At 51.7% G+C, this 15,313-nt stretch overlaps 1 protein-coding gene across 1 annotated transcript in view; it reads left to right on the plus strand.

Annotated features, from left to right (window-relative positions):
* The window catches only part of PKD1L1 (polycystin 1 like 1, transient receptor potential channel interacting), a 113,198-nt gene that overhangs the window by 6,591 nt on the left and 91,294 nt on the right, over positions 1–15,313 (plus strand). Inside the window, 2 exon segments of the mRNA XM_077781152.1 lie at positions 10,245–10,556; positions 10,663–10,802. Of these exon segments, the coding sequence (XP_077637278.1) occupies positions 10,245–10,556; positions 10,663–10,802 (452 nt within the window).

A 15,313-nucleotide genomic window follows, 5' to 3' on the forward strand; every position in this document is an offset into this window, starting at 1 on the left:
CGTGGGCACCACTGTACCCAGGGCCTGGGCCTCTGGAGCTGTGGCCTGAGTTCTGCGGACGCCCCTCTGGGAACGCAGGAGGTGCGGTGAATTTTTGGCTCTGTTTGTACCATGCTGAGCCAAGCTGCTGTCTTCCAGGGTCTCCCCAGTCTCACTGCAAAGAGAACCTGCACTGGGGGCACGTGGGCGGCTCCATCGGTTTAGCCTCTGACTCTTGCTTTCAGCTCGGGTCGTGGTCTCACAGTTTGTGGGTTTGAGCCCCACGTCGGGCTCTGAGCTGACAGTATGGAACCGACTTGGGGTTCTCTCTCTTTTTCTTTCTCTCTCTCTGTCTCTCTGTCTCTGCCCCTCCCCTGCTTGTAATCTCTCACAAAATAAAGAAACTTACAAAACAATAGCGCCTGCACTTTCCCTCCCTGGTCCTCGGTGGGGATTTCAGGGGAAGGACAGGCTGGAGCTATGCTTTGTGACTGTCGTGCGGTGCACAGTCTTAACCGCTGGTCTGGGCCCTTCCTTTCCGCAGGGGTCAGGTCCACGCAGAGGAGTGTGGCCTGGGGAGGGGAGGTGCCGTGGGAAGGGGGGCACAAGCTTGACCTGCAGTGCTCTCTGCTCCCCAGTGCTGACCTCCCGCAGGTAGTGGGGAGGGACGCTGTTTTAACAGTAAAATGAGATGAAAAATCTGTTTCAACTCATGGTTCAGAAACAGGCCCCAAACTTGGAAAACGGCCGAAAACTCACAGAAGCAACTTTCCATCAGTGTGAAGCCAGCGGACTGCGGTTTCATTAATTTATGCAAGACATTCAGGTGTGGATGGAGGGTGGGCACCCGATGGCTGTGAATGCAACGATGGTGCTTGGCGCATCGCCGCTCATTTGTCCCACCCGTCAGGTGCGTCTGGACTGCCTGCTGCTTGTCCCCCCGCGGCGCCGAGCCCCCGAGAGCGAGAGCAGAGGAGCATGGGGGTCCCCGTCTGCCCCACTTGGACGGAGGGCCAGCCGGTAAGGGCCTGGGAGGGGGAGCTGAGTTCGCAGCCCTGAGTTCATCCCCACCTGCACCTCCAGGGAGGGGTCATCCCAGCTGGGTTTTCCCGGTGAGGAAGTGGAGAATCAGGCCACCTGCTTGCCCCCAGCTTGCCAGCAGGTGGCAGCTCTGGGCTTCAGAACACAGCCTGGACCCAGAGCCTTCCTTACCCACCTCTCTGTGAGCGGAACTGGAGAGGGCATCACTGGGGCAATTTGGGGGGGGGTGCTCACTGGAACTGGATTACAGGGATTCTGCTCCAGGGGCTCTGGGGGTGCTGTGGCCAGTCCAGGGGCTGCACGCTTGCGAACCACTGAGTCTGTGAGGCTGCCCCCACCAGGAGCCCCGCACTGGGGGCATCCAGGGTACTCGGGGCTGTTTCACGGCCACAGCGCAGGACGGTATTTCTGTTATCTTCTAAAATAAAAATCTTAGGGGCACCTGGGTGGCTCAGTTGGTTAACCGTCCAACTCTTCATTTCATCTCATGGTTTGTGAGTTCGAGCCCCATATCAGGGTCAGTCAGTGCTGACAGCTCAGAGCCTGGAGCCGCTTCAGATTCTGTGTGTACCTCTCTCTCTGCCCCTCCCCCAGTCACGCGCTGTCTCTCAAAAAAATGGATAAATGTTAAATTTTTCTTTTTAAGTTCAAAAGGTTGCCTGAAACTTAATTTCCAGTGTTACTTTAGGTGGAAGGGATATTTGAGTTCTCAGCTCTGGGCCGTGCACTTAGATGTGAGGAGCTTTACAATTCGAGCAGACAAACCGGGTTTAATGGTGTGTGTTGGCAGCTGGGGCTCGGGTGTGGCTGTCGAAAACAGTGCGAAACCAACCTTTCCTGATTCTTACCTGAGGATCATGGGGAATGGATTTTGCTCATCTAAGCTCCTTCCTCCTTTGGTGATCAATGTTTATGTAACTTTATGACCCTCTATCTTCAGGATGTTTTCGTATGATTTTTCCTATTCGGGGACGTTTCCGCTTGTTTAGGAGGTCAGAATTTTATTCTGCTAACCTGACCACAGTACCCATGGGAATCGATTGGTTTCAGAGAAACGGAAGTCACTTTATTCTCCGTGGTCATTCACAGATGTGTTCGTGGGCGCTCAGGCAGGGAAGTGCCTCATCCCTAAGTTGGCATGTTGGTCTGTGCGTAGTTTTGAAGAAGCTTCAGCCACATGTCTGCAGGTTGCTCTTGTCCAGCATTTATGAGCCCAAGATGTGAATCAACTGGGCCTTTGACAGTAAATGGGGGCGTTGACTGAGAATATTGAAATCGGAATCTGTATTGAATCTGAAGGTTGAGGAGGGTTGGAGCCAGCCTGGCGGTGCTGGGGATGGGCCAGCCCTGGTGGCCAGGCTCCGCCGTCCGTGGTTTGGTGTCCTGCCCCCCTCCCCCCACCCCCCGGCGGTGAGTGCGGCTAATAGAGGCTGGAAGCTGGTGGTGAAGGAGTCAGCACGGAAATCAGCCCCAAGCACAGGCTCCTCTCCACCCACATCCCGGTGCTGCTCTGCAGACCTGTTCTGGGGGCTGCATGAGCATAGTGCCCACCAGGCTCTGCGCGGAGCCAGGGCTCAGTAGAAATGTTTCCTTTAACCTTTGATTGTGGGCGTTTCCAAACATCTACACGACCAGAGAAAATGGCATCATGCACATCCTTGAACTCAGCATCAGCTTCAGTGGTTTTCAACGGTGTGCAGTTCTTGGGTGAAAAAACCAAATGCGGGGGTGCCCAGTGGGCCCAGTCAGTGGAGCATGCGCCCTTGATACCAGGGTCATGAGTTTGAGTGCCACGTTAGGTATGATGAAGTTTTGGGGTGATGGTGGGGGGGTTCCAGAGCCAATGGCCAAGAAAGAATTCTTGAACATGTCTTTGGTGCAAAAAGGTGATTTTATGAAAGTGCAGGGACAGGACCCATGGGCAGGCAGAGCTGCACTGCGGTCATGTCTGGTAACTCATTACATACCCTCAGGTTGGCAGGGGTGTGTGTGCAGGGATAGTCAGTCTCTAAGGAATTTTGGAAGCAAGGTTTCCAGGACCTTGAAGGCCAAGCTGTTGCTAGGGAACCGCCATTTTCTACCATTTAGTATAACCTCAGTCCTGAGCTCCTCGGATGTGTATCAGTGGCCTTAAGCCTGGGGTGTGATTGTTGCAAATGTCCTGGGGCAGCAGAGATAAAGGAAGTAGACTTACAGGGTCCTGGAGGCTTGGATAATGTTAAGCCAAGATTCCCTTCTGCCCCCAGCAAAGTGTCATCAGGAGGCAGCTGAGCTCCCAGAGGGAGGTCACTCTGCCCGTTTCAGGGACTTGTCACTGGGCCGTAGGCTGTAAGGGAATTGGATTTTTCATTCGCCTTAGTTTCCCTCGTCACCACAGCAAACTCTTAAACCCCTTTCCCGTGTGCTTGGGTGGCGGGAAGTGTCCACGGATCCCACCTTGGGGGGGAGGGGGGCGGGTGCCGTTAGCCTGCACTGTGCCCTCAGCCCACCCCATACCCCCTCTTCGTATCCCCCCTGAGCTGTTTTGACCCTTAAATCTATAAAGTTGTTGATGGTGGAAGGTCTCGTCTTCTGTAGCTCCCTTCTGCTGAGGAGGGGCGTGGAGATGTCCCTGCCTACATGGGTGGGTACGGGTCAGTTGGGAACACAGACGGAGGTGCAAAAGGCCGAGGCAGCTGGATCCCCCGGGGCAAGGCGTGTGAACCTCCTGGAGGAGAAAGAACAATGCGTCGGGCTGAAGTCCCTGCAGCGGGAGACTCGGGAGAAAACAGCAGGCCCACGAGCTTATCTAGAAAGATCCGCCCACATGAGAGCCCTCCCCCGCCCAGGAGTGTGACCTGTCACTAAAGGAAAGAGCGGGGCTGTTTCCAAGGAAGCTGAGTGTCGCGTCGGCGGGAAAGCGGGACGGGTTGTGTGGTCATCCGAGGTGGGTACAAAGCGGGACGGGTTGTGTGGTCACCCGCAGTGTGTACACGGCACATGGTTGTTATGGGAGCGCAGGCTCCCCCCAGTGCGGTATGTAGAACACGTGATGCCTGTTAGCTGTTTGTAGGGTGTTTTATGCTTGTGAACGGGTTTAGTATTTAATACTGTAATGTTACCGTGAGAGCCATCTAAGGCCTTCGCTGTGTGACGGGTGGTGTGTAGCTGTCACAGACACTCTGCTCGGTGTAGCAGTCAGGTAATTCAAAGGGGTATCTTCACAGAAACGAGGAAACTAGAGATGAGCGGTGAGAGCTCATTACACACCCCGGGTCTCCCAGGGGTGCCAGCGACACGTTAGAGGTCAGGCGTGGAGGACCCTCAGATGGCAGCGGGAACAGGCAGCTGGAATCAGGGTGGTCTTTCTGGCTTGTGACTCAAACGTCTGTGGCGGTCCTTTGAGTGGCCCGTCCTAGGAAGGAATTGTTAGTCGAAATTGGGGAAGGAGAACGAAGACGAAAGGTGCAGCCATCCCGAGAGAGGTTTGGGGTCGTCCACAGGGTCACGGGAATAAGGTGGCACATGAGTTTGTTCACTCATTTCCTGTGAAGGGGGTCCAGGTTTTGTTAAGATACAGGAGCCCATGAAGAACGCCCCTCTCACGTACCACAGTGGGAGCGTGTGATATGACCCAGTAGGGCCCTTTTGTTTTGGAGTTGAATTCCCTGCTGTACTCGACTTTTGGTCCTTTGAATAAACCACGTCTTTTGGGTTTATATGGCGTGGGTTCCTAGTAACTGCCAGATCAGCTTAGGGAGGCCAGGGTTGGCATATTTAGGGATTTATGAATTAACCTGGCCTGAAGTAAATAATTTCACAGAGCACTGTAGTCCTTACCTGCTGATAAGTCTACAGTGAGAAGAGTCTTTCTATATACAAATGTTAGGCGAATCCATCCCATTTTCCGGGTGTTTAAATAATATGCCCATGGGGTCCTGTGACTTTCCCCACAGAGTAACGAGAAGATTGTCCATATCTGTGCTGTTGTGTTTACCTGAAAGTTGTCTAGTTTAGGCAAACAAACATTTAAAGACAGCCAGAACTAGAACTTAATATCCATAAAGGTGCATTATTGAAACATAGTTTTTCTCTCTAAAAACCCTCATTTCCAGAGAGAGCCAAATCGAGACCAATTGGTTTGTAGAACACGGTCCAGTCTTCACAAACTTGGCCTGCTTATTTACCCAAGTGCAGCAAGAACAGCAGCTGATCATACGGATCTTTTAAAATTGGCTTTGCTGGAACCTTTGATACAGAATTCTCCAGACTGAACTCTTAGCAGCCTCTCCAGGCCGGGTGCCAAGCCGAGTACTTCCCTCAGACAGGCCTGCGATCCTGCAGAAGTGGGCGGGCTCCTGTCCCCGAGGTATCCCGAGGTCCCCGAGGTCCCGCACCTGCCAGGAAGGGACCTTCCTTACTCCCCTGGGGAGGCTGCTGGAAGCCCCGGAAGCAGGTGTCAGGCCAGCATTTCCAAGGGGCTTTATGGCCCGTGTTTCACGGAGTCGACCTTAGCTCCTTAGAGCCGTCTGCTCACATCTGAGTCCATGCAGGTCTCAAATAGGACATTCCAGTCAGAGCCTCGGTAGAATAACCCGTATTTCCAGTGGTGACCTGTGACAAGATGAGCAGGCTCTTATTGAACTTAGGCAAACAATGTAATTGCCGTGAAGGAAAGAACACTCACTGAGACTGTTTGAATGTCAGAGGGTTTAGGGAGAGAGAAAAGTTAAACCTCCCCAATTTACAAACGAACACTTTATGCCGTCTCTGTCTATCTTACACATCCTAAGAAAAAGTTTCCTTAATCGGGAAGAGCAAACATTAGAAACAAGCAATATTTCAAATAAGAGTCACAAAAACGCTCATTTTTCTCAGTTCATTTAGTCCCGAGTTCCTAATTCTTATTGAGTTTGAATGCACTTTTTAAATTCTTTTTTAAAGTGTTTTATTTATTTTTAAGAGAGAGAGACAGAAAGACAGAACGTGAGCCGGGGAGGAGCAGAGAGAGAGGGAGACACAGAATCTGAAGCAGGCTCCAGGCTCCAAGCTGTCAGCACAGAACCCAACATGGGGCTTGAACCCACTAACCGTGAGATCATGACCTCAGCTGAAGTCGGATACTCACCTGACTGAGCCACCCTGGCACCCCTGAATGCAGCTTTTTAGTTCTGGAATTCTTACCTGTTTTAGTATTAATCTCAAAGATGTCAGATACCTGTATTTATCCTAAAAGTCCTTTTCATGAATCTCCTTGAAGATGGAATATATTTTGTGAGAGAATAGGAACAGTTATAAATGACAACAGCTCAGAAATGGACATTGTTAAAGATATGATGAGAGTTCATTATGATGCAACTGACAAGGGAATTTGGTTATTTCTGTGACAACCTAACACTTCAATAGTCAGAATATCGAGTGAGGACCTTATACCAAAACGTTAAAACTTTAGGAATTGCATCTACAGTTGAGCAGCTACAATATTTATCTGTGCAGCACAACCTAGGGTTTACCATTGCACGACTGTGCTTTTCCGAGTAACTTAGCATTCCAAATAAAAAGGCCTAATTGGTCAAAAAGGTTCATGTACAGGTTAACCCCCAGGAAGTTTGTTAAAACCTTAGAAAATTAACGAGCACATCCTAAATAGGATTACAGAGCATTACACATCTTAAAACTTTAAATTATTTATTTACCCAAGGTGGGAATAAGAGATTCCCAAAGCAAATATGTGGCATTATATAATTGTTAGCAAAACCCGGCTCTTTCACCAGTGAGAAGTTTTAACTTTAAGTAATCAAAGACCTGAAAAAGATGAAACAGAAAGCTTTGGTTTTCCCGGCAGGAAAACCAAAACAAACACCAAAACCTTTATTTACATTTTCTTATCAAGAGCAGATCAACAGTCCAAGAACACTTTTTTGAACAGAGAGAGAAGCAGAATTTTAACCTTCTACGAGTGTACTTTTAAAAATCCATTCATTTCCACCTTAGTCCCTCCCAACCACACACGAAATTCCTTTTCAAAGATTTCCCTTCTCGAACCTTCTACAACTTTCCTTTGCCTTCATATGTTGTCCCAAGCCATTTCTCTCCAAACGACCAGTCCCATTTAGGACAAAATTACCTTGCTTTACTTCAACAAAAAGTGTATTTCCATTGGTTAGATCTTTCTCACATACCTCCTGGTTTCCTTCGTACAGAGTCCCTTTCCTTATTTCTGTCAGTCTTAAGTATACTTAGCAGCATTTTGACTCTTAGAAACCTTAGTCTCCAGTTGAGGACTGTTGCACCAGAATTTTTTTAGGTGCTAAATTCATGAATCAGTTAAGCTTAACTGATGTTTTCCAATACACGCAAATGGCCTTAGTTTCTCTGCAATAAGAAGTTAAAAGAGCAAACCTACATTCAGTAATCAAAGCGTTGGCACCCCATTCTATGTGGGAAAGACCCAGATGTCCAATGAGTTCCATCCCATTTATCGTGCAAAAACTTTAATTTTTTTACTGTTTATTTATAAGACAGAGAGACAGACCACAAGCAGGGTTGGGATAGAGAGAGAGAGGGAGACACAGAATCCAAGGCAGGCTCCGGGCTCTGAGCTGTCACCACAGGGCCCAACGCGGGGCTCAAACGCACGAACTGCGAGATCATGGCCTAAGTCAGAGTCGGATATTTAACTGACTAAGCCACCCAGTTGACCCTATCATGCAAAACTTTAAAGTTTCATGTTACCAGAGACTTAGAAAGCTATCTTAACAGTTACCTATGAAAACTTTGAGACAGACAAAATTAACCATCATTTTAAGTTATCTTTTTTGCTAAAAAATTGCAACAGAGAGCAGCTTATTTGACCTTTAGTCAACCTTGGTAAAATCAAAGTTTCGTATTTAAAGCTGGTAACTCTAAAGAGAGGCCTCTCTTTAAAAAAATTTTTTTAAACATATTTTTGAGAGAGATAGTGTGAGTTGGGGAGGGGCAGAGAGAGAGAGGGAGACACAGAATTCAAAGTAGGCTCCAGCCCCTGAGTTGTCAGCACAAGCCCGATGCAGGGCTTGAACCTACCAGTGGTGAGACCGTGACCTGAGCCGCAGTCTGACGCTTAACTGATTGAGCCACCCTGGTGCCCCTAATAATTTTTTTAATTAATGTTTATTATTTTTGAGAAAGAGAGAGAGAGAAACCGAGTGCAGGCAGGGGAGGGACAGAGAGAGAGGGAGACACAGAATGTGAAGCAGGCTCCAGGCTCCGAGCTGTCAGCACTGAGCCTGATGTGGGGCTCAAATGCACAGACTGCAAGATCACGTCCTGAGCCGAAGCTGGACGCCCAACCTACTGAGCCACCCAGGAGCCCTTAAAGACAGGCCTATCTTAATTAAACCAGCAAACTGAAATTAGCTTAAACAGATGTCTCACCTGCATCCACTTAAATCTCAATCAGGTTTTCCCCATTGTCAGTTTTTACCTGGGACGCCAGTGGGGCCGAGGGGGTGCTCTCTGCTCCTTGACCTTGAGGTGGGAGGAGGAGCTGGTGGTGGCTGAGGCACTGAGGACCGTATGGGAGCCAGTTCTGGAGGCCGCACCCCGGGTTCTGCAGAAGCGGGAGGGGGAGGGGAAGGCAGAAGAGGCGAGAGGCCACCAGCAGGTAAGGAAAGAGCATTCCGGTTCTTAAACCTTGTCAGCTGGGACAGAGGAGCAGACACCGTGTCTGTCTGTCTGTCTCTCTTTTCCATTAAGAAGGCCAATGTTAATTCAGCTTCCTGCTCGCTCCCTGCGTCTCCTCCCAGTCACCAGTTGCTTCTGGATTTCCGGCAGCCCTGTGAGAGGAGAATTTAAATGTCCGCACCATTTAGAAAGCTGTGGCCCCCTCTCCTACCTGCTTCACGTCGCAGACAGACTGCAGCCTGGGTCAAAACGTCCAGGGGGACGTACCTGCCCTAGATTGGTGTTTTGCAAACTACAGGTTCTTGGGCAGGGAATTCAATATAGTAGAACGGGATTAGCAAGGGGAAAAAAGTGAGTGCATGTGGCAGAGATTAGGTACTTAATAAAAAGCCACAAGGGGCGCCTGAGTGGTTCAGTTGGTTAAGCATCTGGCACTTTTTTTTTAACGTTTACTTATATTTGAGAGAGCACGCAAGCAGGGGAGGGGCGCAGAGAGAGTGAGAAAGAGAGTCCCTAGAGACTTCGACAAGGGGCTTGAACTCAAGACTGTGAGATCATGACCTGAGCTGAAAGCGAGAGTGGGATGCCTGACCGACTGAGCGCCCCAGGCGCCCCAGGACCGTGTCTGTGGAGGAGGCCGGGACCGCAGCTAGCTTGGGGGTGAAGCCCTGGTTTGGTGACCTGGCCTCGGGGGGGTCTGTCTGGAACCCTGTCCCTGTTTCTTTTTTTTTTTTTAATATTTTTATTTATTTCTAGGAGAGAGAGAGATAGCGTGAGCAGGGGAGGGTCAGAGAGAGAGGGAGTCACAGACTGAAACAGGCTCCAGGCTCTGAGCTGGCAGTCAGCACAGAGCCCGACGCGGGGCTCGAACCCACGAACCGGGAGATCATGACCTAAGCGAAAGTCGGACGCTTAACCGACTAAGCCACCCAGGCGCCCCACCCTGTCCCTGTTTCTAATGCATGTTCCATCTGCTCCAGGCACACGGAGGTGGGTGGGCGCGGGCCTGGCTGCGAGCTGGGAGCGGGCCGGACTGGGCACCCCCAGAGCCCTCGTGTGGGAGTGTCGTGCCTTGTAAACTTTGGGGCGTCTTCCTGGTCTTCATGTCTGCGCAGCAAATCCCTGCCTGGTCCCTTCGACTGTGGTTCCCGCCATTTTGTCCCCATCGCCCTGATTCGGGAGCCCTTGACCCTCATCCCGTCTGCCCTGAGCCCTGCAGGGGACAGCGAGGGCCCTCCAAGCCAGGTCGTGAACGGGAGCTCAGGCTGTGGACTTGCCTGACTTGGCCTGTGTTTGTTTACCTCTGAGACACCATGTTGGGTGAGGAAGAGAAGGAAGAGACACAGAATACACACAGCACCCCCACCCTGAGACACCATGTTGGGTGAGGAAGAGAAGGAAGAGACAAAGAATATGCACAGCACCCCCACCCCCACCCCCACCCCAGGCAGAGCCCACGGGCACAGGACTCCTGACCCATGTGGAGCGCAGGAGGCGTTAACCTGTGTGTGATGGGTGTGTGCGGGCGGGTCTCCTCATGGAACACGGCAGCCCTGACACCTCGTTTGCTCTTTCCCCAGAGGTCCGCGCTAGCCCTGCGCCTCCTGTGAGCACCGGCAAGCCCAGCCGTCCTCCAGGTGCGTGGACACGGGCGGAAGGGGACCAGGGACCGCGGAGCCCACGCTCGCTGGCATCCTGGGACAAGGTATTGGTGTCCGGGGCCCTCACGCGTGCCCGGCGCAGGAGGAGCTGGCCGGCCGCGGCTTCAGCCCCGTGTGCCGCGTCGGGGAAACGGGGTTCCCTTGCAGACCTGGAGTCCTGTCGTGAGAAGCCAGGTCGCGGCCCAGAGACAGAGGTGGGGACCGGCTGCAGCCCCGAGGGCTCCAACGCAGGCAAGGCCTCCGGCGGCCCAGGGGACCGAAGCCCTATTTTGGGGGGCGGGGGGAGCTCTTTGAAGGCCTCTGCTAGTAAGACTGGGCGCCCTGGACGTCTGAGCAGGTGCGTCCGTGTCTGGCTATCAGAAGGCCCAGCAGCGGCGGGGTGCAGAGGACGAGACAGGTGGTCCCAGCCGTGCGAGGGGGCGGGGAGTGTTGGCCGAGAAGCTGGGGAGTGGCGAGGCCCGGACATCGGAGCCACCTGTGCCTAAGAGCGAGCTCTGATGGCTCTCAGCCCAGAGCTGTGCCTTCGTCCTGATGGAAAGGAGCCCCTTCTGCAGAAGCTCCCGGAACCTCCCCGCCCCTTGGCGGAGATTATCTTGCAGCTCAGTTGCTGGTGCTCCTCAGGGGGGTCCCCAGCACTCCCCACATGGTCCCCATCCTTGTCATGGGGGTCTCCAGCATCCCCTCTGGGACCCCCACCCCCGCCCCCCCGCCCTGCACACAGCTGCCCTGAGGGCATTTGTATCTGGGAATAGCATTCTGTCAGCCCACCCTGATCCCGTTGGGAGCCCTCCCGGGCTCACCTGCTGCTTTGTGGAAGTTCAGAGGGGGTGGTTTCAGGTTCATAAGGAAGGATGTCTGCAAAGGGGGACCTGTGATGCCCGCGGGCAGGGTTTGGGAGAGGTTCACTGGGGGGATGCATTCCCAGACACAAGTGCACCCGCTACTATGGGTTTGTTGTGGGCCCGGCAGGGGGGCGCCCCATCTGCACCTGCTCAGTGACCCACACGCTCAGCCAGCCCCAGGTGGGGGGGAGGTGTCCCCCCAGGCCTTGGACCTCCTGCCTGTTTCCGTGGCTCTCCTTGACCTTGAGCCCACCTGCCCCGTGAGCCCCCATGGCCCTGCTTCCCAGAGCCCCGGCAACCCAACCTCCAGCAATGGCCACGTGGAGTGCGGACCCGGGCCCTGGACGGATTGGCGATTACGCGGTTCTGTGGCGTAGTGTTGTGCGAACTTGAGACTGGACTGAGTTTGTACAATGTTCTGTTGCAGGGGAGGCAGGGGGAGAACGGACGGTCTTTCTCACTTCAGGACGGTATAGGAGTGCTTCCTATTGGCGGAGCTGATCGTCCTACATAAAAGTCGCGGGCCCTACTGTGATTTGTAGGACGTGCACATCTGGTCATTCGGATGACCTGAATCTCTCCTGTGGATGTGGTCTTAGTCCTCAGCTTCCCGCTCCCCCGGCTTCCCCAAACCCAGGGACTCTGCATCAATAGAAGGCAGGAGAGTTCCTTTTGTTATGTTAATGGACGTGAGGCCCTCCCCAGGGCTGGTGTGCGGGGGACCGGGAGTGATTGCTACGGCCACCAACCCTGCGATTCCAGGGTTGAAACTTCCAGTCTCACCCCCACCCCCACCTCCGGCTCCATTAAAAACCCAGAGGATGGGCTCCAGAGAACTTTCGGTTGGTGAGCACGTGGAGATGGGGGACCGCGGGCCCTGGCGAGGCGGGAAGCTCCACGCCCCCTCCCAGCCTGGCCAGCTCGTCTCTTTCACCATGTCCTTTACTGATGAACGGGACTGTACGGGTCTCCCCGAGTTCTGTGAGCCGCCTAGCGAATTAAAAGAAACAACCGAAGGAGGAGGGTGTCAGAACCCCCGAGTGACCGCCTGGGGCTGTGGCTGCTGTCTGAAGTGGGGGGAGGCATTTGTGCTGGGGACTGAGCCCATCACCTGTGTGTGGGGTCTGTCTCTGGTAGAAGGCGTCAGAAGCGAGCCGAATTCTGGCTGGTATCTGAGAATTGCTTGGTGTTGAGGGTGACCCCACTCCTCACTTTGGAATTGGGTCTGGGACCCGTAAAAGGTCATAGCTCATAGGTTAAAGGTTACATGGAAAGTTAATGAGCAAATGTGATTTTCTGGAACAAACACAGGTGAGTAAATACGGTTTCTTCCCCAAGTGAATGCTATGGATGGTTAAGGTTGTAAAACCCACTGCGGTAGTCAGGTGGCTGATCGGCGGTGATTTCGGTGAGCAGATGTTGAGTTTAGAGTGACAAGTCAGGACACACTGATGGGTGAGCCGGGTCCTCACTACGCCCTGGCTCCTGGGAGACCCCGGGGCCCTTACCATGCAGGGGGAGGCGTATTCCCTCCAGCCCCCACGTCTTGAGGACAGAACACTGAGGGCTGGCTTAGCACCTTCTGTTCCCAGAGTGTCTTGTTTTCTTGAATAAAGCTCGGGGCTCTCGGTCAGAATTACATTTTCATTAATGCAGAATAAAACATCTGGGGCCATTAGTAATGTTTGTGCATGGTCAGTACTGTGTCCCACAGCCGCGGCCCCTGCAACTCAGATGTGGCTGGGTCCCAGGGGTCACAGGAGGTGACCAGCAGCCTGCTTCTCTGGCCTGCCTTTGCCTTCTTGAGTTTGCTGTTAGCCTGACTTTCCAGCAGATTATGCTGCCCTTTCGCCCACACTCTTTATTCCTGGTCAGAAAACGCTTCCTGTCCGGGGAGAGCACAGCATGTGAGTCACTGCTGAGGCCGCACACTTTGGAGAGAGGAGTTTCTAGACATTTCAAGCCTTTCAGAAGCAAACCATGTTTAAAGTGGCACTTGCTGAATTATTTTCTGGTCTACGGGCACAATTTGATGGGTGCATAGATGTAGATGGAACCTTGTAAATATTCTTTCACGCCTTTGTGGTTCCCCACGGTCACTCTTCTGAGGTCCTCCTTGGGAACTCACTAACAGCCTGACACCCTTCCCTGGACAGGTGTCCTGTGGCGAGTTCTCCCCAGGACAAAGCACTGCATCTGCACTCGAAGCTTCCCCCCCAGATGCCAGCCTTGATTCAGCTACTCATTACTTACCTTTAGCAAGTGTGACTAAGTTTTTAGAATACTACCTCCCGAACTTCATTAAGCAGAGCTGCGTTTTCCCGAGTCCACTCTGTTCTTTGTGCAGAAGCGTCAACTGCTTACAGAAGACCCGTGGGACAGGAAAACGTGGGATTCTCGTGAATTATGTCTCTGTGCGTGCGGGAAAGCTGACACTCCCCAGGTCAGGAGCTGGGGGACCCTCGCACTCGCTTCCTCGTGCCCCTAATGCTGCCCTGATGCTCGCTGGGCATCTGTGGGGCCTGGCCTTGCCCCTCCCGGGCCCATGGAGTGCAGGGTACCCCGTCGTCCCCCTCATTCTGCGTTCTGTCTCTGTTGCAAGCGTGAGCATCCTTTCTGTATCCCAGGAGGTGACACACTGGCTCTGCCTGTGCACATTTCCCACGGGTCCCGAGAAAACGACAGGGCCCCAGCCCTCCGGGAATGCCCGCCTCGGAAAGCACAGAGCGCACAGTGGATGCTGGGCTGCGGGACCCCGGCCGCATCCCTGGGGCTCGGAGGCCTGGCGGGGAGGGCTGGGCACCATCCCAGGGGCTGCGATGCTGACGGTTCAGGTCACAGGAGAACTTGGAAAGCTCTCTGTGCCGGAAGCGGCGTGATGTTTCAGAGGCCCTGCGGGTAAATGACGAATGACTGGAGTGTGTGTGTGTGTGTGTGTGTGTGTGTACATACATGAACATATGTATGTACCGAGGGCAGAGGCAGAGGCAGGAAGAGAAATGGGATGAAGTTGTTAGGAGCTAAATTTAGGTTCTCATCCAGCTTAGATTTTTTTTGGTGTGTGTGTGTGTTCCAATAAATTTTTATTTACAGAAACAGGTGGTGTCATAGTTTGCTCACTCTGGTATATAGAATAAGGAGAAAACTCTTGAATTTAGAATAAAAGGCACTTTTGGTAAGTTCCTCCTGTCTGTAGCTCAGAGTTCTTTGCTGCCATTCTCCTTCACTACACGGTCGGCTAGGCCTTGCCTTCAAGGTGATGTCTCTATTCTTTTTGGTTCTTTATGTAATGTTTTTATTTAGATATAACTCACATACCACAAATTCATTGATTTAAAATGTACAATTTAGTGGTTTTAGTGTCCACAGATTTATGCCACCATCCATTTTAGAGCATTTTTATCTCCTAAAGAGATCCTGTAACATTTAGATACCTCCTCCAGTCCTAGGTGACCACCAATTTCCTTTATATCTCTGAAAAGTTGTCTTTTCTGGATGTTTCATACAAACGGAATCATACAATATGTGGCCTTTAGTGACTGAGTTCTTTCATAATATTCTGAATCTTATAATTTCAATTTTGTGATCTTTTCAAGGTTCATCCATGCTGTAATGTGTATGCGAACTTTATTCCTTTTTTATGGTTAAATAGTATTACATTTTATGTATATACCACATTTTCTTTCTTTCTTTGGAATTTTTTTCTTTTTTTTTTTTTAATAGTTTATTGTCAAGTTGGTTTCCATATAACACTCAGTGCTCANGTTTTTCGGTATGGAGTTTGGCGAGTTCCTTATAGATTTTGGATACTAGCCCTTTATCTGATATGTCATTTGCAACTATCTTTTCCCATTCCGTTGGTTGCCTATTAGTTATATGGATTGTTTCCTTTGCTGTGCAGAAGCCTTTAATCTTGATGAGGTCCCAATGGTTCATTTTTGCTCTTGATTCCCTTGCCTTTCGGGGATGTGTCAAGTAAGAAATTGCTGCGGTGGAGGTCGAGGAGGTTGTTTCCTGCTTTCTCTTCTAGGGTTTTGATGGTTTCCTGTCTCACATTCAGGTCCTTTATCCATTTTGAGTTTATTTTTGTGCATGGTGTGAGAAAATGATCTAGTTTCATTCTTCTGCATGTTCCTGTCCAGTTCT

This window comes from Crocuta crocuta, unplaced genomic scaffold (genome assembly GCF_008692635.1).
Source record: "Crocuta crocuta isolate KB4526 unplaced genomic scaffold, BGI_CrCroc_1.0 scaffold108, whole genome shotgun sequence".
Taxonomy (NCBI): Eukaryota; Metazoa; Chordata; class Mammalia; order Carnivora; family Hyaenidae; genus Crocuta; species Crocuta crocuta.